General features: G+C 44.7%; 4 protein-coding genes across 8 annotated transcripts; 2 read left to right on the plus strand and 2 right to left on the minus strand.

Moving 5' to 3' along the window:
* Window positions 1–554: 554 nt before the first annotated feature.
* Window positions 555–3,716, minus strand: fn3krp (fructosamine 3 kinase related protein). The gene is made up of 6 exons (XM_086175900.1): window positions 3,363–3,716; window positions 3,120–3,271; window positions 2,898–2,989; window positions 2,210–2,292; window positions 1,987–2,109; window positions 555–1,891 (listed from the first exon to the last, which is right to left on the minus strand). The coding sequence occupies exons 1-6, from the start codon at window positions 3,501–3,503 to the stop codon at window positions 1,553–1,555; spliced, it is 930 nt and encodes a 309-aa protein (XP_086032026.1). The 5' UTR covers window positions 3,504–3,716; the 3' UTR covers window positions 555–1,552.
* A 98-nt stretch (window positions 3,717–3,814) lies between these two features.
* arl16 (ADP-ribosylation factor-like 16) lies at window positions 3,815–5,600 on the plus strand. Its single transcript, XM_086175634.1, has 5 exons — window positions 3,815–3,938; window positions 4,226–4,281; window positions 4,441–4,557; window positions 4,642–4,757; window positions 4,899–5,600. Exons 1-5 carry the CDS (start codon window positions 3,863–3,865, stop codon window positions 5,062–5,064), a joined length of 531 nt encoding a protein of 176 aa, XP_086031760.1. The 5' UTR covers window positions 3,815–3,862; the 3' UTR covers window positions 5,065–5,600.
* A 215-nt stretch (window positions 5,601–5,815) lies between these two features.
* On the minus strand, window positions 5,816–13,215 carry epn3a (epsin 3a). 5 transcript variants are annotated; one of them, XM_086175628.1, is made up of 10 exons: window positions 12,621–13,215; window positions 11,015–11,133; window positions 10,089–10,166; window positions 9,619–9,708; window positions 9,115–9,198; window positions 8,745–8,868; window positions 8,157–8,321; window positions 7,442–7,528; window positions 7,123–7,359; window positions 5,816–6,854 (listed from the first exon to the last, which is right to left on the minus strand). In XM_086175628.1, the coding sequence occupies exons 1-10, from the start codon at window positions 13,213–13,215 to the stop codon at window positions 6,556–6,558; spliced, it is 1,878 nt and encodes a 625-aa protein (XP_086031754.1). In that variant the 3' UTR covers window positions 5,816–6,555. The 5 variants fall into 5 exon arrangements, with proteins under 5 accessions (XP_086031754.1, XP_086031756.1, XP_086031753.1 ...); XM_086175630.1 differs by having other exon boundaries at window positions 8,187–8,324; XM_086175627.1 differs by having other exon boundaries at window positions 8,157–8,324.
* Window positions 13,216–19,265: 6,050 nt separating this feature from the next.
* On the plus strand, window positions 19,266–21,183 carry rasd2a (RASD family member 2a). Its single transcript, XM_086175633.1, has 2 exons — window positions 19,266–20,427; window positions 20,514–21,183. Exons 1-2 carry the CDS (start codon window positions 19,749–19,751, stop codon window positions 21,023–21,025), a joined length of 1,191 nt encoding a protein of 396 aa, XP_086031759.1. The 5' UTR covers window positions 19,266–19,748; the 3' UTR covers window positions 21,026–21,183.
* The last annotated feature ends 602 nt before the right edge of the window (window positions 21,184–21,785 follow it).

Here is a 21,785-nt window from a genome sequence, read left to right on the forward strand (position 1 = left end):
GACCGGACTCCCAGTGTCTTTCGTTCAATAAGTACCGCAGTCAATGACAGATGCGCGCGATATTCTACCGAGAACAAATGACGAGCTAATTTGGGACCAAAACAGAAAGTCACTCGATTAGTCGATGAATGAATCGTTTGAGCAAATCCGTCGGTTCACCGACTCGCTTGAAATACAACATCCAAATGCACAGCATGTCAAATTGAACTGAACTGTACTTACGCGCCACACCCCAGTACGGAAGCCGGGGAGGCTCAAATCTCAACCGATGACTGGGCAATTTTGTAGGCGTGTTTGATATACGAGCATTGAAAGCAATGTGTATTTCACGAATGCCTCTGGTTTTATAATATTAAAAATAGTCGAATAGGTCAAATGGCCCTCACTTTAGTGACACACAATTTTATTTAAAATAAAACACCACATTTAGGTTTTTATTGAAACTGTCAGACTAGTTTATCAATAACAGACCAGAAATTGTTAAAGTATAACCTTAAATAAATGGTTAACTCAGTCTTATTTCCCATATTAATAAACAGGGACCAAACCCAAACCACATGCAAAAGCAGTCATTTATTAAATCGAGTTATAATTACATTATGCAAATTCACTTCTGCAAAACACAAGTCAAACCGAGCGCTGACAATTCCCGTGATGTCACGGGCCTTGGGCCCCTGCATGCTGCTGCATTGATGGCAAACTTCATTCTTCAAAATAAAAGCACACCAGAGTAATTCTGCAGATATCAAAATAGAAGGAAGTTTTTCATGGTCACCTTCTTTTCACCCTCTACCGTGTGCTGCTCCTTGAGTGTGGCCTTGCTTCTTAACCCACTAAGAACCTTGTCAATCGGTTAAAAAAAAGGGTGAGATTGATAGGACTTAAAATAAATATGAACATACATTTTTTAATTATTTTGTGATTAACTTACTGGAATTACTTTATTGACATCATTGGATTGACAATGCTCTTATAGTCTGCTTCACAAGTGATTATTTTTAAACAGATATGCAGTACCCTGTTTGTGTCTTGTTGCATTATGACAATCGGTTTTGCTTAATTTACATTTTTTTCCTCATAATGAGGAGTTCCCATTCATTTTGGCTGAACATTTTATTCAGCAGGCTACAAACACTACAAAGCTTTGTTATTAGCAAGAACATTTGATGTCTGACATATATTATCTATGAGTGATATAGGAATGACTAACGGATTATTTATTTTTCATTTTCAGTCACTGTGTCGGTACCTTAATTATTGATTTTCTTTTTTTTTTAATAAAAAGATAGATGTAAGTTTCTATTGCAAAGTAACACTAAACAGTATGGATTTTCATTGAAGCTAAGTGTTGTGCAGCCTTGACTGCCTTGGCTGGATCATTTCATTCTTTGCATAGCACTGTCTTGATTCCATAATTTCTTCACAAGAATCATACATTATAATGTAAGACTGCAATGGCAGTGTCTTTAGTGGTCAGTGACACTGTTATCATTTAAACACAGATATTCATAGCACTTAGCTTGACATTGAAATTGTGAGTTGTTGCATACAGTTACTTCAAAAGGTCCTTCATAATCCTTACTGAAGAGCCTCTGTAGCCGCCACCAAAGTGGTTCCAGTGATTCAGATAGTGGAACAATTGGTAAAGCTGGTTTCTCTTTTCAAAGCCTGGTGCTTTAGGAATTTTGTCATGGTAAGCAGAGTAGAAAGAGCGGTTAAAGCCCCCAAACATCCCTGCAATTCCTAACTCGTACTCTGAATGTCCATAAAAAGAGGCAGGGTCAAAAATGACCGGGCCTTCGGCACATTCTGCCACATTGCCTCCCCACAAATCTCCATGGAGGAGAGCAGGAACGATCTCCACATCTTTGAAAAGCTGAGGGATCTTCAGCTGCAAATAATGAAAAGCACAAATAGGAGGCAATTTAATTTATCAACACAATTATAAATCCTCATGTGATTCTAGCATAAAAACCAATACTGTACCTGTAACTGTGCCCACAGTTCTCTGGCTTCTCGGTCGCCATGAGATTTCTCGACCATGTTTAACTGGTGCTGCAATCTCTGCTGGCAGTAAAACATTACCCAGTCTTGTTGCCATTCATTTTCCTGATGAGATCGGAAAAAGAAGTTCAACTTCAATAATGCTCAGTAATCACTAAAATATAAAATCTTAAATGACTCCGATTGAGATACAAAGATGATTTACCTGCGGTAGATATCCACAGCATGTCGGCACAGAAAACCCAAATTTTTCAACAAAAGTCACCTCTGACTGTCCAGCTCCTTTTCCTAATTAAAGTGACCACAAAGAGTTCATTCATTAAGAAATCTACACTAAATAACAAATCCTATAGAGACATACTTAAGTGTATTAATTGATATGTTTGCTAATAGACATAGCATATAAATTACGATTATATTGGTCTAATATAGCATGCAGGATAAAACTGTTACCATATTAGAGCCCTCATAGAAATATCAGCAATGTCTGAATGGCATTGACTGCTTATTCAAGGTGATTAACTTTTTTTCTCTTTAGTTGAAATTGAACTCTCAGTTTTGTTCATTCAGAGAATAATATTTTCTTATCACAATTAGATTAGTTACATAATGGACAGTAACTGTCATAACATCTGTGCATGTTACAAAACGTATCTTTGTATCTTCAGACTGACAATGTGGTGAGGGTCAGTGCAAATAAGCATTATTTCCAAAACTCTGCATTTGCATGACAATAGCCAATGCAGAGAGACGCAATTTCCAATCATCACAACTAAGAATACAAAAAATGTAAACAGGACAGAAAACGATTATGGATTATGGGCTACATTAGTCAGGAAATAACCAGAGAATGCTGTATTTTTAATCTACCTGTTTAGTCTAAAGTTAACTACCTACTGTCTGCTGGTCTCTATTCAAATTTTCCAATTGTCTCTTGTTGTGGAGATGCATTTCTGCCAACTGCTCCCCAAGTTGCTTTGAGAACCTGGATGTTGGAAATGGAAATTTAATATTCTTTAAGAGACATTCACAGTGCCATTCTGATTCATCTACAACATCATTAATCGCTGCCAGTGTAAAACGCATTATGAAACGGCCCGTTCGAGCCACCGTACTTGCTTAAACCTCGCATGTCCAAGTGTTCCATGACGAAAACACATCCTCCCGTGTCAAGCTCGATCACTTTCAGAGGTTTGGGCACTTTAACAGTTTCTGACTTGTGTATGGCTTCCAAGCTAGCCATCTCCCCATCGAACATCAGTTTGGCCTGGAGAAAAAAAAAGTTCGCACATGAACTTCATCATGCATGTGCAAAGTCCAATTTTAATACACGATCCAGACAAAATTAAATGATGTACCTGGCTCTTGTGATTAATCTTAACAAATACTCTTCCACTATCAGTATCGTAGCTCTGGCCCTCACTGATGCATCCACCGCCCGAGTGGCCAGTTGACTTTAGCATGGTTGTCCCTAACTCTTTCTTTAATTTAGCCTCCATGGCTAATATCAACGTCAAGCGCTATCAGAAACACGGCGGTAGTTGAAAGAGCACGCCGAAACCGCGTCGTCGGAGGATACCGGGGGCGTGTTAGCCTCCTGACATAAGCCGAGATTGGCTATTATATACGGAGGAAAGTCTTGACGCACTAACCGGTGTGACGTTGTAATTAAATTAAAACGTCAAGCCGATAAGCTAGCAAAATAAGGTCCGATCGTGACGGGGATCACGTGTTAATACAGCCAATGGCAGGGGTGTTAAAATATCACGTGAGCGTCACCATGGTACCGTATGAGGCTAATTTAGCTCAATGCTACACTAGCGGTACGCATGGATGTAGCTCCAGTTTAAAATTCGCAATGAGCTGCCAGCATATGTGTTTGTTGCTCGGACCTACGGGTGCTGGAAAAACTTTGTTGCTCAAACGGCTCCATAATATCCTCTGCTCTTGGAGAAATAGTGATTACGACTAACCTTTTGTGAAATACTAGCTTAACGGTGACAGCCTTTAAAATGAGCATGGATTGCCGGCGAGATGCAGCCGAGCGGTAGGAACTTTCTCTTAAAAATGAGAACTGGAAAACGATTACAGGTGTAAGATATGTTGATTTACGTCCACAGTTTGCCAAATGACGAGCAGCGTCAAACCAGTTTACTATGAGAGTTACGGCGTATCGAGTCAAACCTTGGAGAAGTGTTTGTTGTTCCTATATTCTATTTACAGCTCAGTTTGCAGCCACCGGGGGCTCTTGATACAACCCCTCCTACTCTGCCTACAGTGAGTAACATTTCTTTTGATACAAAGTGTGCATAAAGTGTTTATGTCAGTATGGATGACAGTATAAGCTTTATATTCCACTTACTCTGAACAACTGATTCTGTGAGCCATCTGTCAGTAGAGCATGTACTGTAATGACCATGTGTTTACTATATCCAGGTAGGAACCAACCTGACAGACCTGACTCTGAAGAAGAAGAAGATGACTATAAGAGAACTAGGAGGTTGTATGGGCCCTATTTGGTCCAGTTACTTCAAAGATTGCTCCTCAGTTATTGTAGGTATCTATTGTGGATATATTGCGTTTGGAGGAGTTTAATATTGAACTGTTGTAACTGAATGTTTCCATGCATTTTAATAGTTCATGGTGGACTCCATCAATATTACGCAGATGTCCTCGTCCTGCATGCAGCTGCTGTCAGTGCTCTCGGCAGAGCCATTGCAAAGGTCCTCTGTGCTTATTCTCTTTAACAAGAGGTGACTCAAAAATCACATCGTCACTTGATGTTTGTCAGCAGATGATTCATTTGCGGCATTATCTTCTTATCTTGGAGGAAAAAAAAACAACTTAATACTGATATGCATTTTCTTAAACATCTGAAATCTAATGTGTTTCAGAGACATTCCTTGCACTATGAGTCTTGTCGAGGTGAAGTCACTGTTCCGGATGGATGACATCATTGCGAGTGCTACTCAGCCAATCACAATACTGGAAGTAAGTGCCCGCTCGGGACAAGGACTTCCAGAGGTACTGAACTGGCTGGAGGCAGTTACTGTCAGGTGACTTTACTTGCATCTGTCATGAATTTCTTGCAAAGGGATGCGCCTCTGATCGGACTTTGAGAGAGCCTTCAAGTTCAAGCCTTCTTGTACTTAAGACCTTAAAACACTTGATAGCCTTAACATTGACAATTTATATTTTATTGTATTTCTTATTCTCCCTCCTTCCTACTATTATCTGTTACTGTTATGTTTTTGCTTGAAACTCTGGCACAACAATTTCCTTCGGGATAAATAAAGTTGTTCTCATCTCATCTCTCAAGAAATATCTTTATTTTCAGAGTAAAAACTGTGAACTCCAATTTTGTTGTGCCTTGTACCCCAAAATCCAGTGTAACATTGAAATCAGTGGGTACCTCTCAAATGATTTATTGATGATAGAATTGAGCTATAATATACTGTCAACCATTGATATCTAAATGAATCGTACAATAATCCAAATCAGAATTACTAGCTTGATTCTCAAGCTTCTCAGATTTTTCATTATTTGAGGATTTTTTATTTTACAGTAAATGCTAATCTGTAAGAATTAATTCATCGGTACATGTTTCCCAATCATGTTAGATATTTCGCCGAATTATATTATATTCGAATGTAAGTTACTACTACCCGCAGTCATAATAGCAAAAATGTGGCAAACATGTACATTAATTTAACTCTTGTGTGCTCATGTTACGATGTTCAAGTGTATTGAAAGTAATAATGACAAAGAAATTAAAAGGAAAGAATAAGAGCAAACAAAGAATGAGAAAAAATTTCTGGTTATGCATATATTTGATGAGTGGTTCAAAGCCATTCATAGAAATCATGATTCAGACATTTTCTTATTCTGATTTTTTTTTTATAGTAAAATACGAAACACTTTAGTCCTTCCTCTCTGTTATTTCTTCCAGTTAACCCCAGAAATTATTTGAACTGTCGTAAAATGACGCATACTTTCGCACAGCCGTAGTCCAACAGAAGGTCTTTAAAAACATTTCAATGTTGTAAAGAAGGAGCGTTGACACTTTTTGTGCTGGTTATCACAAATCCAGCTTTTCAAACTGGAGTATACAACAACGGCAGCCAGTTAAGCCAATCACACAATATAGCGGAGTGAGCAGATTTGTTGACTTTAGAAAAAAGCTACAACACATTTGTGTGGAAATTATGGCAAAGTGCCACATCAACATATAAAAATGTGCTTTTTTTTGTCGTTCTTTTCTATCGGGAGCCACTTTACAATCGGTTAGAGCTTCAAAGATACATAATGTTAACATTTTCTAATGCATAGGAGTTAAATCTTATTTTGTTACTGTATTTTACGACGAGAGAAGCAGGACCAGTTTAATCAATCTAGGTGTTACTGTGTTGTTCCGAGATGTAGATATCTAGGAATGGGTTTCACCCAAGTCCTTGGGGATGCAGTCTGATCTTCAGTCCAAGTGATATTCGAAAAGCAAATCCTCATCATATTCGCCATTTCATAGAATGTTGCTCCAAGTCATGTTAGTCCTCATAAGAAAGGGTTCTGATTCTGCAGTGCGGCCTGAGATCCATCGGAGCCGGCCGTGGAGAGGGGCAACAATGGCTCGGGAAGTCTCACTGGCAGTTCGAGACCAGGCTGGGTGGGGTGGGTGAGTGACGAGGGTAGGCTGGCAGGCTGATGGCTCGCAGGGAGGGGCAATGAGGCACTATAAGGAAGAGAACTGGGAGGCTGGAGCATTGCTGAAGTTGAGCTGGAGCTCAGTTGATTGAGAGTCAGTCTCGCTGGCTCAGTTTGGAATGGATTGCTGGCTGAAGGAGCACTCAGACCTTCACAATGAGACAAAAAGAGGTGACAAAAACCGTCATTGTTTTAAAAGAAAAAGTCAGTGTGTCTAAACCACCGCTACCTTGGGTCATACTTTTTAAATTCATTCAGAAATATCTTATGTGAACTGTAATGAAGGAGGAAAATCAACTGTTCACTGCATCTCATAAAAGAAAGTATTCCCTGTGACATTCACGGTGTCAAATAGTCACACTGGTAAATACCAAGAGACACACTCCCCATGCCTTGAAAAAGTACGATCGTAAATACCTGATAGAAAGGGATTGTTGCTCTTGGCTGGAGGATTAGCTGGGATTAAACTGTCCAGGTTCACTAAAGACGCTCCAGTGGGGCCGAGGAAGGATTCGGGGGTGTGACATTTACGAGGGCTGGGGTCGGCCAGGCTCCCTCCAAGACGGGACATGTCGAACGCTTCAAGATTGTCCTCCTCTTCCCCATTGATAGCGGCCTGACCTCCGTCCATGGCTTCATCAAACAGGTCCCCGTCTAGCAGCAGAGAGGGACAGGAATATGACACTGCCAATACACAAGGAACCACACAGAGACCATAAGGAGAGCACATGTCTACCTGAGGGACTTCCAGTTCGGGGCGAAGGCTCTCTGACAGCTCCCTTGAGCGCCGTCCGGTCCGACGGAGCTGAGAATGGATCGATTCCTGATGAACATAGAACAAAGAATCGGCAAATGTAAAGCTTTGACTCACCAACATGACTAATGTTCTTAGGTGGGATGGAATCTAACAAGAGGGTTTCATATTGTTGGGTTGTTTTCATCCAGGGCAATTCTGTGTCTTTTACACTATTTCTTTATTTTTATGTATCGTGAAGAAAGTGGGTAGCACTCCTCACAAACCCATTGCTTCTCTCGATCCTATAAACCTATAGAAATGGGGAAGAAGTCAAAATGACTTTACACCGATGGAATTAATATTGCAAAATACATTGGGATCCCCAGTGGATCAGACACATTTCTTCAGTGTCAACAATTAAATTTCCTGGGAGACCAAATATTTCCTATCTGTACCGGGATTTTCCTACATTTAATATTTTTTTGTTAACATGCTTTTTTTTTCCTCAGTTACTAAGGCGTTTTGTAAAACTGCTTGTGTTTGCCAAGTCGCCCTGAATACCATCTTAATCTCATTGCCCATTTATTTAAGGGTAACTCAGAGTAAAAAAATAAAAGTAAACAACAGATTCTAATTTATTTACTTTAAAACATGTTATTTTTTTTTATTTTATTTTTTTAACACTCACATCAGATTCAGCACCTTCACCACACACCTTTATTACCCGATAAGCCCCACACTCCACCTGTGGTATTAAGGTTGGAGACGCTGCTCTGCTGGGAATCCCAGGGTTCCGTTGGCGGCTCCCATGGAGGAGGAGGGCTGTTGGACGTCGGGGGTACCATCCAGGGGGGATCTACTCTTGAGGCACTGGTGCTTCCTTCTTTTAAGACAGAGGTGAATTAGAGAGGGGAGCTTTTGTTTTGCCAGTGTGTGCTCATGATAGCACAAAGTGTGCACTGACTGAAAACCTCATTTCATATGGAATAGACTGTACTAACTAACGCTATAGGGCTTTGGAGGTTCTCCGTCATTCGGGTCACAGTTAATTCTGGTCGAAATTGTTTCGGGCCAACTGGACTTTAGTTTCTTCTCTTCCAAGAGAAGAAAAGGGCAAACGCCATTAAAACTTCTTTTTATTGGTGAGATAATAGGTCAAAAGATTTTTTTGAAATTTGACACTGCAGCACTTTTATGGACAGATAGGTGGGAGGAAGTTTTACTTTGGCTTGGACCTTTTTAACATTTAAGCAGGGCAATTTGCAAACCGAATAAAGTCGGAACAGTAAGACACGACGCTCACCCAGCGAATCCCAGGGGTCTGTGATCCGTTGCGCAGACGCCTGGTAGGGGGCTTTATTCCAGCCACGGTCCGCTGAAGCTTCTGTTGGCACTGCAAAAACATCTACCAGGTCCATAAAGGCGGTCTGACCACAGAAACAGGAAGAAATCTAAGTCAATAAAGTTAATTGGTGATCTAGTGGAAGGACACATGAACAAAAGAAGAAGAAAAAAACTCAAAATATCAAGTCTCCTGGTCAAGGACCAAGACCCGGTCAGATCAAGTAACACAGACCACAGCCGGACCATGGACTGGATATTTAGTGGTGTGTTTGGTTCGGTTCTATGAAGTCACCCCCCGTTGAAATATTCCATACCCCAATACTTCATACCCCGCCTTTAGACTCCATTTCACGTCTGCTCTCCTCCAAAGCTTTCTTGAGCATTGACTCGTCTCCTTGACGACTGAGTTGCTCCTGTCGATTGACAGAGAACACATGGGACACTTTTAGATGTGACAGCTCCCAGCAGCATTTGCACGTTGTGACATTGTCAATATATATCAGCAGATGCCCACAATAGCCAGATTGACACCAGAAAATTCTCTGGTTGCAGAAGAGAAAGCGGCTTATCGCTTTCTTTTCTTAGAAGAGCAGTTGAAGTGTATTCCAGAAAATCAAAACCGAAATGAGAGAATTAAGGGAAGCGAAACGAGAGAAACAAAACCCTGAAGTTGGTGTGACTTTACAGTGAATTAATGATATATTTAGATACATAACGCAAGGCTGTTTCATGCCGTGTGTTTAATTAAGAAGGACTGACGAGAAAAATGTTAAGATTTTTATTTATTCATTGACGCTGAGTTCTCACATCAAATAATACCCAAGAGTACACACCTGCTGATGCGCCTCCTTGCTCATGCTAAGCGCTAACTGCAGCTGGGTATCTTCATCCATGTCGAGGGAGGGCGTGGGTTGTTGGACTGGCTGTAAGTTATGAAAGGCATAAAGGGTGTTTTTAAAAAAAAAAAAGTTCAAGGAGGAGTATTACATTTACGTCTGACTCATGGGTCACGGGGCGATCCCTTCACATCCCCCCTAAAATAGATGTAACTGTCTATAAAGAGGAGACTGGGTGGTTAGTCAAACAGAGCGATGAGGCCAGATCTGATTAGTTTCTAGTCAAGGGAGAAGGTTACACATCCATGCTGTCCATGTTGCCCATGTGTCATCTGGTGAGAGGAGAAAGTGAGTAATCCATGCAGTTGTGTCTCAGGAGGCGATTGTGAATATGGTCTTAGTAGAGCGCAAAAAAAAAAAAAAGAAAAGGAAAAGAAAACTTGTCCCTGGAGCCAATGTATTTGTACCTTCTGGACCTCCTCCTTGCTGAGACTCATAGCGATCTGGAGCTGGGTCTGTTCATCAATATCCACTGTGGGAGGTGACTAGGGGTCAAGCAGGAAGGATTCAGATGAAAAGGGAAAGGTATAATCACAGGGTTTATAAGGGAAGCGAATCGATAAGATTGATTTGAAGTGATTCGGCGGATAGAGTCATGAGCGATGGGCTGTCTTCGTTTGACGATCCAAATAAGGGGGTTTCTTCGATTGCATGAGCACATGTTGCGACAGCGGCCAATAAGAAATCGAAGAGAAGGCAACAGCTGCCTCCATTGCAAGCTGTGGATACTAAGGCGCGGATCAACGCGCACATCCTGCCTGGCCTCTCGTTCGCTGAGCAGCTCCATCGCCCTCCTGCATCGCTCACAACGATTGATCAAAGAGCCATTATTGACCAAAATCAGAGACAGGGACTTTCTGTTGAAAGTTCTGGGAAACGCAGGCTTAGATAAATGCTGCGACGTGCCCGTGTGTGTGACAGCACTCAAATAAGTTGAGAGCAGAATTCCACTGTGAAGCCTCTCCTGTGTAAAAGTTAAGGGATGTGGGATAGTAGGACAGATTGTTCTACCTCAGAGCTGGCATAGCAGTAATGGTAGTCACAACATTGTCTCTGTGTCTTTGTGAGCAGGACAGATGGAAGGGTCCAACAATGCACTGAAGAGACTGTTTGTATTGTGCTTGAAAGAGCAGCTCCGTTGTGCTAAACCAAAACAGCGGTGTATATGTGCACCCTGTAGCCGCTAAACCGCAGCGCTGTACGTAAGCTTTGTGTTGCCGTGCGGTTCGGCCTTGGCGCTCGCAAAGCTAACACACCGACTAAAGTTTGTCGAGCGCGCGCGTGCGTACACGTGCACTGGTGTCTTTGTGAGAGCGAGTTCGTGCAGAGGTACCTTTTCACTTTCTTCTCGGCTCATGGCCAGGGCCAGCTGCAGCTGCAGCTCCTCCTCTCCGCTAGTTGTGGGTCGAGCCTGCTCCAAGTCCGGGGCAAGTTGCGGAGAGGAAGAGGAGGCTGCGCGGACAGAGGAAGAACAGGAGATTTATGGAGAGAAAAAAATACCGACACACGGGAATACCGAGACAGAAAAAACCCTACACATTTGTTTGAATGTTCATTTATTTTTCCTCATCATGTGTTGTTTAGGATCTTTGTTGGCATTGCCTGCCCCGGTCTGCCTAACTCTGCCTGCACGGAGAACAATGGCGAGCCTGTGTGGAGAGCTAGGGTGATGGAGGGGGAGAGGAATGGACGGGTTGGAGAGGGGCCCAACTTATTACCCCAAATCCTCTGAGTCAGTTCCAGAGCTCCAGGTTTGATGCCGTGAACGGGGAGGCTGGCAGTAAACCAGACTAGGTGCCCAAGTTTAGGTCGGAGGGACTTGAGCAAGGCGCAGAGCACACGTTGGCAAAATCCGGTCTCGGAACCTGATCATTTCCGGTATTCCACCCCCCCGAAATGTGCCCATTTTAGCTGGAATTGTTTAGTTATTGATCGTTTTTAAACCCCAAAATTCAAATGAGCGAGGGGTTTTTGTTGAGCTTTCAAAGATTTTCTGTGGCGTCCCTGAGCCCTCACACCCAGAGAGGTAGCTTTCCCTATGTTTCCACTGGCACACCTTCTAGCCAACAAAACTATTCGAGGAATGTGTATCAAAGGGAAGAAATCTATTGAAAATGGGGCTTTTATGGAAGTACTTGAGATGGAAGTCAGAAACCAGAGAGAGGTAGAGCCGGCCAGCATCTTTTTATATAAAGCTGAAGAGAAACCGGTGGAGTACACAGTCCGGGTTCACAAATGCTATATATAGCTCCTCTCTGCATGTAGTACAGGTTCAACTGCCGTTGAAAACGGGTCCGATGTTCTAACGCAAGCCAGTTCGCTGCAGAGCGGCAAGATAAATAAACCTTGTGTACAGTCAGGATTCAGCGCTACTTTTTAGAGTCAGGCGCAAACAGGGCCTCCTCTCTTTTGTAAATCGGGTTTAGCTGACACTGACTGTAAACAGGGGAATGACAAGAATGCAGAATGTCTTTCTGTCGCCACACGGCAAAACGGCGGTGAGAACTGACGCTGGAAAGTATCTCACGCATCGGCAAAAAATTGAATAAGTGGCGTAAAATCCATTGATTTCTCATCCCTCCTCCGTATCAGACAGGCTACGGATATATTGAAGTGTTACGGAGAGGTTTTTCAAGCTCCATCTGCAGGAGCTCTACCTAAGAGAGTCGGTGCGAGGCCGACACATGACCTGTCACACGTGCATTTCTGACGAATGACGTGAAATATTCAGGTATCGTTCAATATGAACGCTAAAAGTGGGTGGGTCTTCTCGCTGGAAAATTAGTGGAATGGAGGCTTAAATCTTAAAAATATATTGTTTTTTTGGGGAAGATAGCTGAAAACAGTATCAAAGCCGAAAACATTCGATACAGATCGTGAGTTACATCGATAATTCTGCGCAAGCAGCTTCAACGCGTTGGAAGAATCCGACTACTCACAGTGAACAGAGGACGGCGATCCCCTGCACCTGCCGTACTCGCCGTGCATCTCCGTTGAACCGGGATGGCTGGTGCGGTGTCCCGGATACGGGGGAGGCAGAGACCCAGATCCTAATCCACTGGTGACCCCCGCCATGCGAGTCTTGGTCTTCAGAGCCTGGCTCCTCTCCCGTTTTAATTTCTGTTCGTCTTTCAGCAGAGCCACCAGATGCTTGGCCTTCTCGCGGATGTTAATGCCCTGGTCACGTCCGTCTCGGTCTAAGTACTGGAAGTCTCTCAGTGTTTGGATGCTGTATATATTCTCCCTGCACTCGGTCGCCACGCGCTCCGAGCCAGTTTTGATCAGGTAGTCCAGCAGGGTCAGCGCTTTGTATACGTGCCGCCAGTTTTTACCGTGATCGTTCAGCCGCTTCCAGATCATACCCATAACCTCGGTGAAAGCCACTACGTTGAAGGTGAGGTCCGCGATCTCGGACATGAGCGAGCTGGGAGGACCCCAGGGGTCGTTGGAGGTGGCCTCTCGAACCTTGATCTCGGCCTCGGTGTAGTTATTAACCATGTTTTTCATCTGGCGGCGTAGCGACGAGGTCTGCATGATGGCGGCGGCGTTTACGAGCTGCAAAAAGAGTCAAACAGGCGGGCAGCCCGCTGCGTTCCCTTGGGCAAGGTGGCTTGTTTGGGATCAGCTCAGTGGAAGAATGCAGGAAAGTCGGCCTCCTCTTTTAAATCCTCAGCAATTTGTCAGCTCCTGCTGGAGAGTAACAGAGAGCGAGGTTAGAGAGGGAAGTCTTTTCGCCTTGTTGTTTCGGCTTGCCTTACTTTTCAATATTGCACCTGTAAGCTGATGTAGAACGAGACCGCCGTGTTTCCTTGAGCGATTGGTAACAACTCTGCGCCTCCGAAGGATGCGAAACTCAACACCGTGGATCAGTTTCACACAGGTGAACTCAAAACCGATCATTATTTGAATAAACTGAACGCTCCCCCTGCTATATTCGGCGAACATATTTCAAAAATTCAACCAAATGTTGGTTCAAGACCCAACTTGCGATGCAGGGACTCTCAGCCAGTAGTCTGCAGAGGATATCTTTACCTTTAAGCGTTATCTGCAGCGGGAGGGGCCGCGCTTCCCCTGTTTTTCTGACCCGATTACATCGCCACGGCAAAGGTAGAGCTTAAAAGGCATTTAGGCACACACACAAAAAAAAAAAAAAAAGCGAAGGCTTAACTCATTCAAGGTCACCGACACAGAAGTCCCGTGGAGTCGCTGGTAATTTCATTTTCTCTTCAAAGTTAATTTGTGAGTTTTTACATCGACCGGCCGCTGCCACATTCTTTGGCAAGGTTAGCTGGGTGAGTCAACTGATAACCTTTCCATCTCAAAATGACATCATATCTGTCAGAACCCTAAGAGCCAATCACGCTGCTGGGCAGCTGAGTAAAAAACTAAAATAAAAATAAAAGGGGGGAAAGGGGGGGCTCACGAAAATGAGATTTAAAAAAAAAAAGCCTTGCCCCTTTATGCCACTCATTTATCATCGTTGTTTCTTATTTCACAAGTTTGCGTTGAAGGTTACATCGTTATCGGAGGGTTATAACTATATCATTTGTTTTGAGTGTGTGTGTGTGTGTGTGTGTGTGTGCGTGTGTGTGTGTGTGTGTGTGTGTGTGTGTGTGTGTGTGTGTGTGTGTGTAGGGTGCTAATGGCACCAGGGGGAATCTGAAACTGCCCACAGCGCTCCTCAGTACTCCTTGGATTACTGGTTTGTGCCCGGTGTGAGAGTTACACTTGAATGTTTCCTTCCTGTTGCTTCATACGGTGGAGTGGAAATGTGTGACAAAGGGGTTAAACACACCCACGGAGGATTAAATAGTGTCAATAAAACGGATAAACTAATGAGATTATTCCGGATGCCTCACCTTAATTTTGGACATGGACCCCCTCAAACACACACACACACACACACACACACTGCACTGACTGACACTTTAAAATAGAACTCAAAAGTTTAATTGCTGTTTTAGTTGAATTAAATAATATGTGGATGAAATAATTAGGTGTATACCTGCTTTTTATACCCACCCCACCTCACCACCCCCCACCCGCCGGCGCGTCCATGTCTCGCCCGTTGCGTCAAAACGGGATGACCGCCGTGACTCAGCTACGATTCTCGCTTTTAAGATCGGAACCTCGATTAAAGTAAATGAAATGTTTTAAAAAACTGGAAAAGAAACGAACGGTATAGTTGCGATCCCTCCCTCCTCGTTCTGCTCTTACCTTCGTGTCATGGTGCGTCGGCGTCCCGCAACTTAGGAGGCTTCTGGTCGGCGGAAGGAACCGCCTCTGCCGCTCCACATATCCCGCTAGAGGGAGAGGGAGAGGGAGGGAGGGAGGAAAGAGGAGGAGGAGGAGGAGGGGGGATAAGTGTGTAATAAATGTTTAAACCGGAAAACATCCGTGCGTCCGCAGGAGGGATCGGAAACGCTCGCTTCAGCCTTCTGGAACTTCGCAGCCTTTTGCGCGCAGATTGTCGCGTCCTTGCTCCGGGATGGCGCGGCCCCCCCGAAAACACATAGTAAAAATGGATGAAAGGAGAGAAAAAAAGGGTGAGAGGGAAAGGGAGGGAGGGAGGGAGGAAGAGGAAGGCCTGCTCGGTGCATGCAGAGTCAGACTTAACCCGTTCACTGCCTCGGCCTGAAGCATCTCCATTAGGTGGAGCAGGTGATCCACGCAGAGTGCTGTGCGTAAATGGTGACACACAAGCGGATGCAAAAAAATAAGTCATATTTATTGTTCACTAAAATATCACAGATTCATGTAAATAAAGGGGTTGTGTAGAAAAATCAGTCATAGTTATTGCACTTGGAGTAACTGACTACATCAGCGCCCTCGGTCATCCCAACATGACGATGGCGAGATGAGACGTAGTTTAATTATCTCATGCATGGGAAATTGTTTTGCAGCGTCAGCAAGACATTCAATGACAAGACAAGGTTAAAATGAACGTAAAAAATAAATAAACTTTGAAGAGTTGAAGTATAATCTCAGAAAAAAAAACTCATATTTATCAATATACAGGAAAAAGACATGAGCAAAGTGGCATTGTGAAGTAGCGCAGTAACTTAATGCACAGGGTTATGATATAAGGTTGGAAAGATTTCCTGTATAATATTTATAATATAATATCACCTATATATAGGTGACGCTGATCTGGGCTTCCCAGCAGCGACCGGTGATCATGTCGTCCCAGAGGGACTCGGCAAAGTACCGCATTTCCTTTTCAGCAGTTTGGACACTACGTCTCCCCTCTTCACTTATTTATCACCACTAATGGCATGTTGTCCGAAGTCCCGTCCTCATGCATAATACAAGGCCTCGCCTCCGATTCAATGAGTGCGATTGTTTGGTTGTTTTTTGTTTTTTTTTTCATCTGTAGCTTAATTGCTGCGCAAAGCTGAGAACACAAGCTACGCCATGTCTTTAAGGGTAAAATGTAACTGAGGAGGAAAGCAAGAGAAAAGCAAAAGCAGGGACCGGTTAACTGAGCAGGATATACAGGAAATACCAGCTCCACCTTGTAACAACACAACCACTTTCGACTCCTCGGGAAAAAAACAATAGATTTGGGGCGAAAGGTTTTAAGACATTATAGATTCAGCCTGCAGTCTGACTACGGTTCTCCAACTTGGGCTTAGGGAGGGGTCCGGATGTCAGACTAAGTTTGAATCTCAAGCGACCGTGGGGAGTGTACGCCCGCTTGTTGCATTCGTTTTCCGCGTGACTCTCACCGAGCAGGTCTGTCGAGCCGGGCTTCGAATGTCTCTCCCTCCCTCCTGCCCGGGCACCCTATGTCTTTATTATGCCTGAAAACAGATGCCTCGACAGTCTCTGTTTCCCAACAAAGACCTGATGAGGTCAGAGTCGGGGGTGGGGGAGGAGAAAAAGAGAGAGGGCAGATAAATCACGCTGCCGTCGGGGTAGTGACATCACACAGGACTTTTGACGTCGTTTGACTGCGTGAGGTAGATGCAAAACACATCTGTGTGGGTTGGATTGAATGACAAGGAAAAAAAAAAAACACACTCCCTGCTTTCTTTCTCCCCATTCTGAACTCAATGTTTGGCCTCGGTCCGTGGAATGTGTCATTTGCTGCCCTCTTGTGGCGGTGGAGTGGCTGTGCGACAACTGGAGAAGTTATTTCAGGATCCTGGATTTAAGGAGCAAAATCATCTTAGATGATTCCCCAGTGACGTCATCCCCTTATGACGTCATTGGAGAAATTACATTACAATCATTCGACAGATGCTTTTACCCAAGGCGACTTACAAAAAAGTGCAATTCAGTCACCGAAGGTCCGAAGTACCAGTAGTCAGAAGTCAGAAGTGATCACTACCAAAAAGCCATATACATACATACATTAATTTCTTCATTTTTTTTAGGGGCTAAGTGGGGTAGTGCTTGGTGAAGAGGTGGAGGAACAAAACGGTGAAATGGCAGTATCCACCATCTAACTTCACGCCCTCTCTCACTCCATCCATAGATCTCCTCTCTGGTTCTTCCTCCAGGCCTCCAACCTCAGCATCTTTCCATCCAGATCTTCACTATCCCTCCTTCCGCACACGTCCACACCATCTCAGTCTGACTTTATCTCTGGAATATCTTAAGATTTGCAGTTTCCAATGAGAACCTCCACGTCTTCATCTCTGCCTCCCGTCTTCTCCTCATTGTCTTGAAACCGAACAGCGTGGCCGGTCTCACCTCTGTCTTCTGCACCTTTTCCTCGGCGCGTTTTCACCGAAAAGGTTATATTGTGTAACGCTGCAAAGCGATGCAGTGTGCAAAGGTTGCTATATTTATCCACGTGAGCGAGCCCACTCCCACAAGCGTGTAAGAACAGAGTGGGAGTCTGTTTTTTTCAGTTTTAAGTAATGATGGAGTCATGATGGGGAGTCGGTGTGTGTTCTGGGGAGTCTCCGTGTTTTCCCTGTGTCTGCATGGGCTTCCTCTGGGTCTCCCGTTTCCTCCCGCAGTCCTAAAAGCTTCATTGGGCGACACTAAAATCCGCAAATGTCGGAATGGCGAGTGAACGGTTGCATGTCTATATCAAACAGACAGAATAAAATACGATGCATTATCCAACTGCAATTGCTCATCCTGTATTTTTTTTTAAATTTATTTCTACATACTAACTCCAAGTGCAATATACTTATAATGCAATCCATCCACCTCAGCTTGTCTATAAGAGTTTTTTTTTTTTTTTGTCTACAAGCACATTTCACTTTACCATCTCATCTCTTGTCACATATTATTTATTATATTGTGAAGCACAGCGCTGTGTTTTTCTTTGCTTTGCTTTCCTACACCAAAATGATTAGCACTCGAAACTCATTCTCGCCTGCAACGACAATAATGGCTATTCTGATTTTGATTATGATTGAGATAGTTGAGAAATAAAGAAGTTAAAACAATAGCATACAAAATATCAGGAAATGTGAAAAATAAAAATTATAAATGGGCAACAAATGGACAACAGGTGCTTACAGCAGCAACACAAGTGAGTGAATGGATGAGCAGATGTATAGTGAATATTTGAAAGATATATGAAATATGATGTATATGACATCTGTGACAAAACTAATAGATATCGGTGGATTTGCCTGATTTTGTTCAGCTTCTTTATTCATTATATTTGACAACAAGTCTGAGACGGAGTTCTATTTTTAGTGTTTTTCCTTTTCTCTGTCTTTTTCAAAAGACCATTTTGTCTGCGACGAAAGTGAAAAAATATCCGCACTGGATTTCTTCTTTCATGTGTCAGCTGCGATTGGCTCTGGCCTCACGGCGACCCCGAGCTCAGGATAAGCCGCAGTCCACACTGCTTATTCATCCATCAGCTATAATTCAGATGATAAAGACAGACTTTTTTTTTCTGTCTCCAACATCTATTGATTTATTTCAAAGAAAAGGTTCCGTCTATCGAATATTACACAACAGCAGGGCTTTCAGCGCTGCGCTGAGTTGCACTTTGAAGAAAAAGAAGCCTGAACTCTCCTTGGCAATGAGCCTTTTCTGTTCGGTGTACTCGGGCTTCTTCAGGTTTCCGACGAGGGGACGTGGGCTGTTAGTGAGAAGGATTATTCAACACGGAAAGAGGCTGCTATGTTGCATCTCCTGGTTTTTGGATGAGTTTAATCTTCTGCTCTAATGGGTGTCACCATTCATCCCTGCAGTTTGAAAGCCTAGTAAAAAGTATGCCGTATCCTTCAGCGTCAATGTTTTCTTCCAGGTCCTAAATTTAATGCAACGATTCGAGAGCATCCATCCATTAACAACTTCTTTTTTTTTTTTTTTTTTGTCTGCAGCATTGATTTAAAATTCCAATGCTTTTTAGAGGTAATTTTCCTCCCAAAATATTGACTTAATCTCAAACTAGATCACACCACAGTGTTGGTAATCTCACCCCTTTTTCGAGTGAGTCATGAAGCAGAGTGAGCTGTTTCTCCAGTTGAGATGAAGTCGTGATGAAAGTTTTTATCATCGTGTGTGTGTGTTTGTGTGTGTGTGTGTGTGTGTGTGTTTGATTTTGTGTATGTAAAGAGCGTATAGTGTTACACACACACACACACACTCAATTAACAGAAAATCTTTTCACGTGAAGATGCTATTAATAGATGTTGATTCTTCAGATCTGTGCGTGTGCGTGATTCTCTCGGTCTTCAACGGGATACAACGCACACACACACACAAACACACACACACAAACACACACACACACGCACGCAATTAACGGCAAACCCTTTCACGTTGAAGATGCTATAAATGTTGATTTCTGCATATCTGCGTGTGTGCGCGATTCTCTCGGTCTACAACGGGATACAACGTACACACAAACACACACACACACGCGCGCGCGCAATTAACAGCAAACCCTTTCACGTTGAAGATGCTATTAATAATGTTGATTTCTGCATATCTACGCGTGTGCGTGATTCACTCGATCTGCATCGGGATGCAACGCACACGCACGCTCCTCATGTGTGCGTGTATGTATGTGTGTGTGTGTGTGTGTGTGTGTGTGTGTGTGTGTGTAGAGGGGGGGGTTGCTAAAAAAGGAAAGCGCGCCTTGGATGAGAGCGGATGACGCAGGGGCTCCGCGGGCAAATATAAGCGCTCGGCGGCGCGCTCGGCCCAGCAGCACCGATGGCCAGGGAACCGGAGGGCTCCATGACCGCCGGTGCACGGACACGCGTGACATGACCGCAGCCGATAGGATCCACCTTTCCGTCGATGGCCTCCCCGACATGTCCGGCACCCAGTCCGGGTTTCACCCAGCACGCTTTACGCACACGGTCCCCCACAGCGCGGCGTCCTCCCCGGTCCTCCAGCACCCCGACGTCCTGACCTGGACCAAAGCCGGTATGCGCATCATCCGCGCGGTCAGGGGCCGCTGGAGACAGCGGGGCAGGAGGGACGTGGAGAGCCGGTCTTCAAGCTGCGGGTGTCGGCGGGGATCGGCCGAACGCCGGACCGGGAGCTCCGCGGAGCCTCGGGAGCCCCGGGACCACCGCGAGCCGGTCAAGCCCCGGAACCGCCTCCGGGTTGTGGCTCTCGGCGCCCCCGGCGTCGGCAAGACCAACATCCTCCGGCGGTTCCTGGGCGACGACTTCCAGGAGGGATACGAGCCCACGACCGAGGACTTTCACAGGAAGCTTTTCCACGTCGGAGGCGAGGCGTACCAGGTGGATCTCCTGGACGCCGCCGGCGAGAGGGACTTCCCGGCCAAGCGGAGGCTGTCCATCCTGACAGGTGAGCGCCTCCGATCTTTTCGTCAGCAAAAAAATGATTTAAAATCTCAAGCTGGGAAATCTTAATATCTCCTTTGTTTGCTTTAGGAGATATCTTCCTGCTGGTCTTCAGCCTGGATGACAGGCGGTCCCTCGGCGAGGCGAGTCAGCTGCTAGCCGAGATCCGCGCAGCCAAGGCGAAGCTGCGACCCTCCGGACGGCCGCCGGCGGTGCCGCTGGTGGTGTGCGGGAACAAGGCGGACCTGGACGGGCAGCGAGTCGTGAGCCGGTCGGAAGCCACGGAGCTCCTCGGTGAAGACGTCCCCCTCTTCGAAACCTCGGCTAAAACCGGCACCGGACTGGAGGGAGCGTTCGGGACCCTCGCCTCTCTCGGCGGCCTCCCGGACGAAACGGGCCCGTCGCGGCACCAGCTCGTCCCCCTGACCGCCTGCCGGGCGCTGTGCGCTGCCAGGCGAGGATGGAGGCGCGGACGCGGACGCGCCGCCGCTCCCTGCGCCGCCGTGGACGCGCTTGCACGCCGGCCCAGCTTCACCAGCGACCTGCGGCTGGTGCTTGGATCAAGCACCAGCCGCAAACACGAGAAGTGTCAGATTCAATGAATTGTGCGTCTTCTCGACGAAAACCGATTGTGGTAGTATGCTGCAATGTTGTACAATGTAAGGAGTTATACTCCGTAGCACCTGGCAGGACCGGTGCGTTAAAAATATATGTAAATAAATGTTATTATATCATCCATAATAAAAACAAATACACCATCTTCCAGGTCACAGGTGTGAGATGTCTTTCTCTCCCATAGAAAGTCCATTACAGCGAATAGGGAGTGCAAGGGGTGAATTATTTTCAAAAATTATCATGCAAACATGGATGAGAGTGAAAGAGAGAAGGATGGAGAGGCTGAATGCGAGGAGATGACTCAACATCCAACGTCTTTCACCATTGTCATCCGCATCCTTGAGAGGCGCCCCCACAGTGCTCATCTCCCCGGAGGTGTGACAGTGGAGTGCACTTTGTGCACACACATCACCGTTCACCACTTTTTAGCATCTATGCCGTGGGAAGAGATGGGAAGAAGGGATCGGACCCATGGAGGCTGTTTATTAATCCCAGTCCTCACAGCAATAAGATTCATACTCAATGTCAATTTTAATTTCGTCACCTTGAAAATCGGTCTGTGTTCAGGTTGTTGAACCTTTAAATGTTCCTTAGTAACTGTGAGAACCAAAAGAAAAAAAAAATCAAATCGATGAGAAAGCCATTGAACAGAAGTATTATCCATGCATGATATTTTAGCTAGCCGCGAATGTTGGGGTTTATGTTGATGCTTTTTTTCTGTGTGATTTGGGGGTTGCTGGGAATTAT

The sequence above is a fragment of the Fistularia commersonii genome, chromosome 28 (genome assembly GCF_037954325.1).
Source record: "Fistularia commersonii isolate RoL2024-O1a breed Wild chromosome 28, RoL_Fcom_v1.0, whole genome shotgun sequence".
In the NCBI taxonomy this organism is placed as follows: domain Eukaryota; kingdom Metazoa; phylum Chordata; class Actinopteri; order Syngnathiformes; family Fistulariidae; genus Fistularia; species Fistularia commersonii.

Excerpts from the sequence above, each read along its gene's own strand:
- fn3krp (XM_086175900.1), bottom strand. The coding sequence starts at position 3,503 with ATGGAGGCTAAATTAAAGAAAGAGTTAGGGACAACCATGCTAAAGTCA. Across the intron at positions 2,990-3,119 it reads GACATGCGAGGTTTAAGCAA|GTTCTCAAAGCAACTTGGGG; the intron begins GTACGGTGGCTC and ends TCCAACATCCAG. Across the intron at positions 2,293-2,897 it reads TAGAGACCAGCAGACAGTAG|GAAAAGGAGCTGGACAGTCA; the intron begins GTAGTTAACTTT and ends CACTTTAATTAG.
- arl16 (XM_086175634.1), top strand. The coding sequence starts at position 3,863 with ATGAGCTGCCAGCATATGTGTTTGTTGCTCGGACCTACGGGTGCTGGA. Across the intron at positions 4,558-4,641 it reads AAGATTGCTCCTCAGTTATT|TTCATGGTGGACTCCATCAA; the intron begins GTAGGTATCTAT and ends GCATTTTAATAG. Across the intron at positions 4,758-4,898 it reads CTTATTCTCTTTAACAAGAG|AGACATTCCTTGCACTATGA; the intron begins GTGACTCAAAAA and ends AATGTGTTTCAG.
- epn3a (XM_086175627.1), bottom strand. The coding sequence starts at position 13,215 with ATGCAGACCTCGTCGCTACGCCGCCAGATGAAAAACATGGTTAATAAC. Across the intron at positions 10,167-11,014 it reads GCCGAGAAGAAAGTGAAAAG|TCACCTCCCACAGTGGATAT; the intron begins GTACCTCTGCAC and ends CTTGACCCCTAG. Across the intron at positions 7,360-7,441 it reads CCGAACTGGAAGTCCCTCAG|ACGGGGACCTGTTTGATGAA; the intron begins GTAGACATGTGC and ends CTCTGCTGCTAG.
- rasd2a (XM_086175633.1), top strand. The coding sequence starts at position 19,749 with ATGAGAGCGGATGACGCAGGGGCTCCGCGGGCAAATATAAGCGCTCGG. Across the intron at positions 20,428-20,513 it reads GAGGCTGTCCATCCTGACAG|GAGATATCTTCCTGCTGGTC; the intron begins GTGAGCGCCTCC and ends TGTTTGCTTTAG.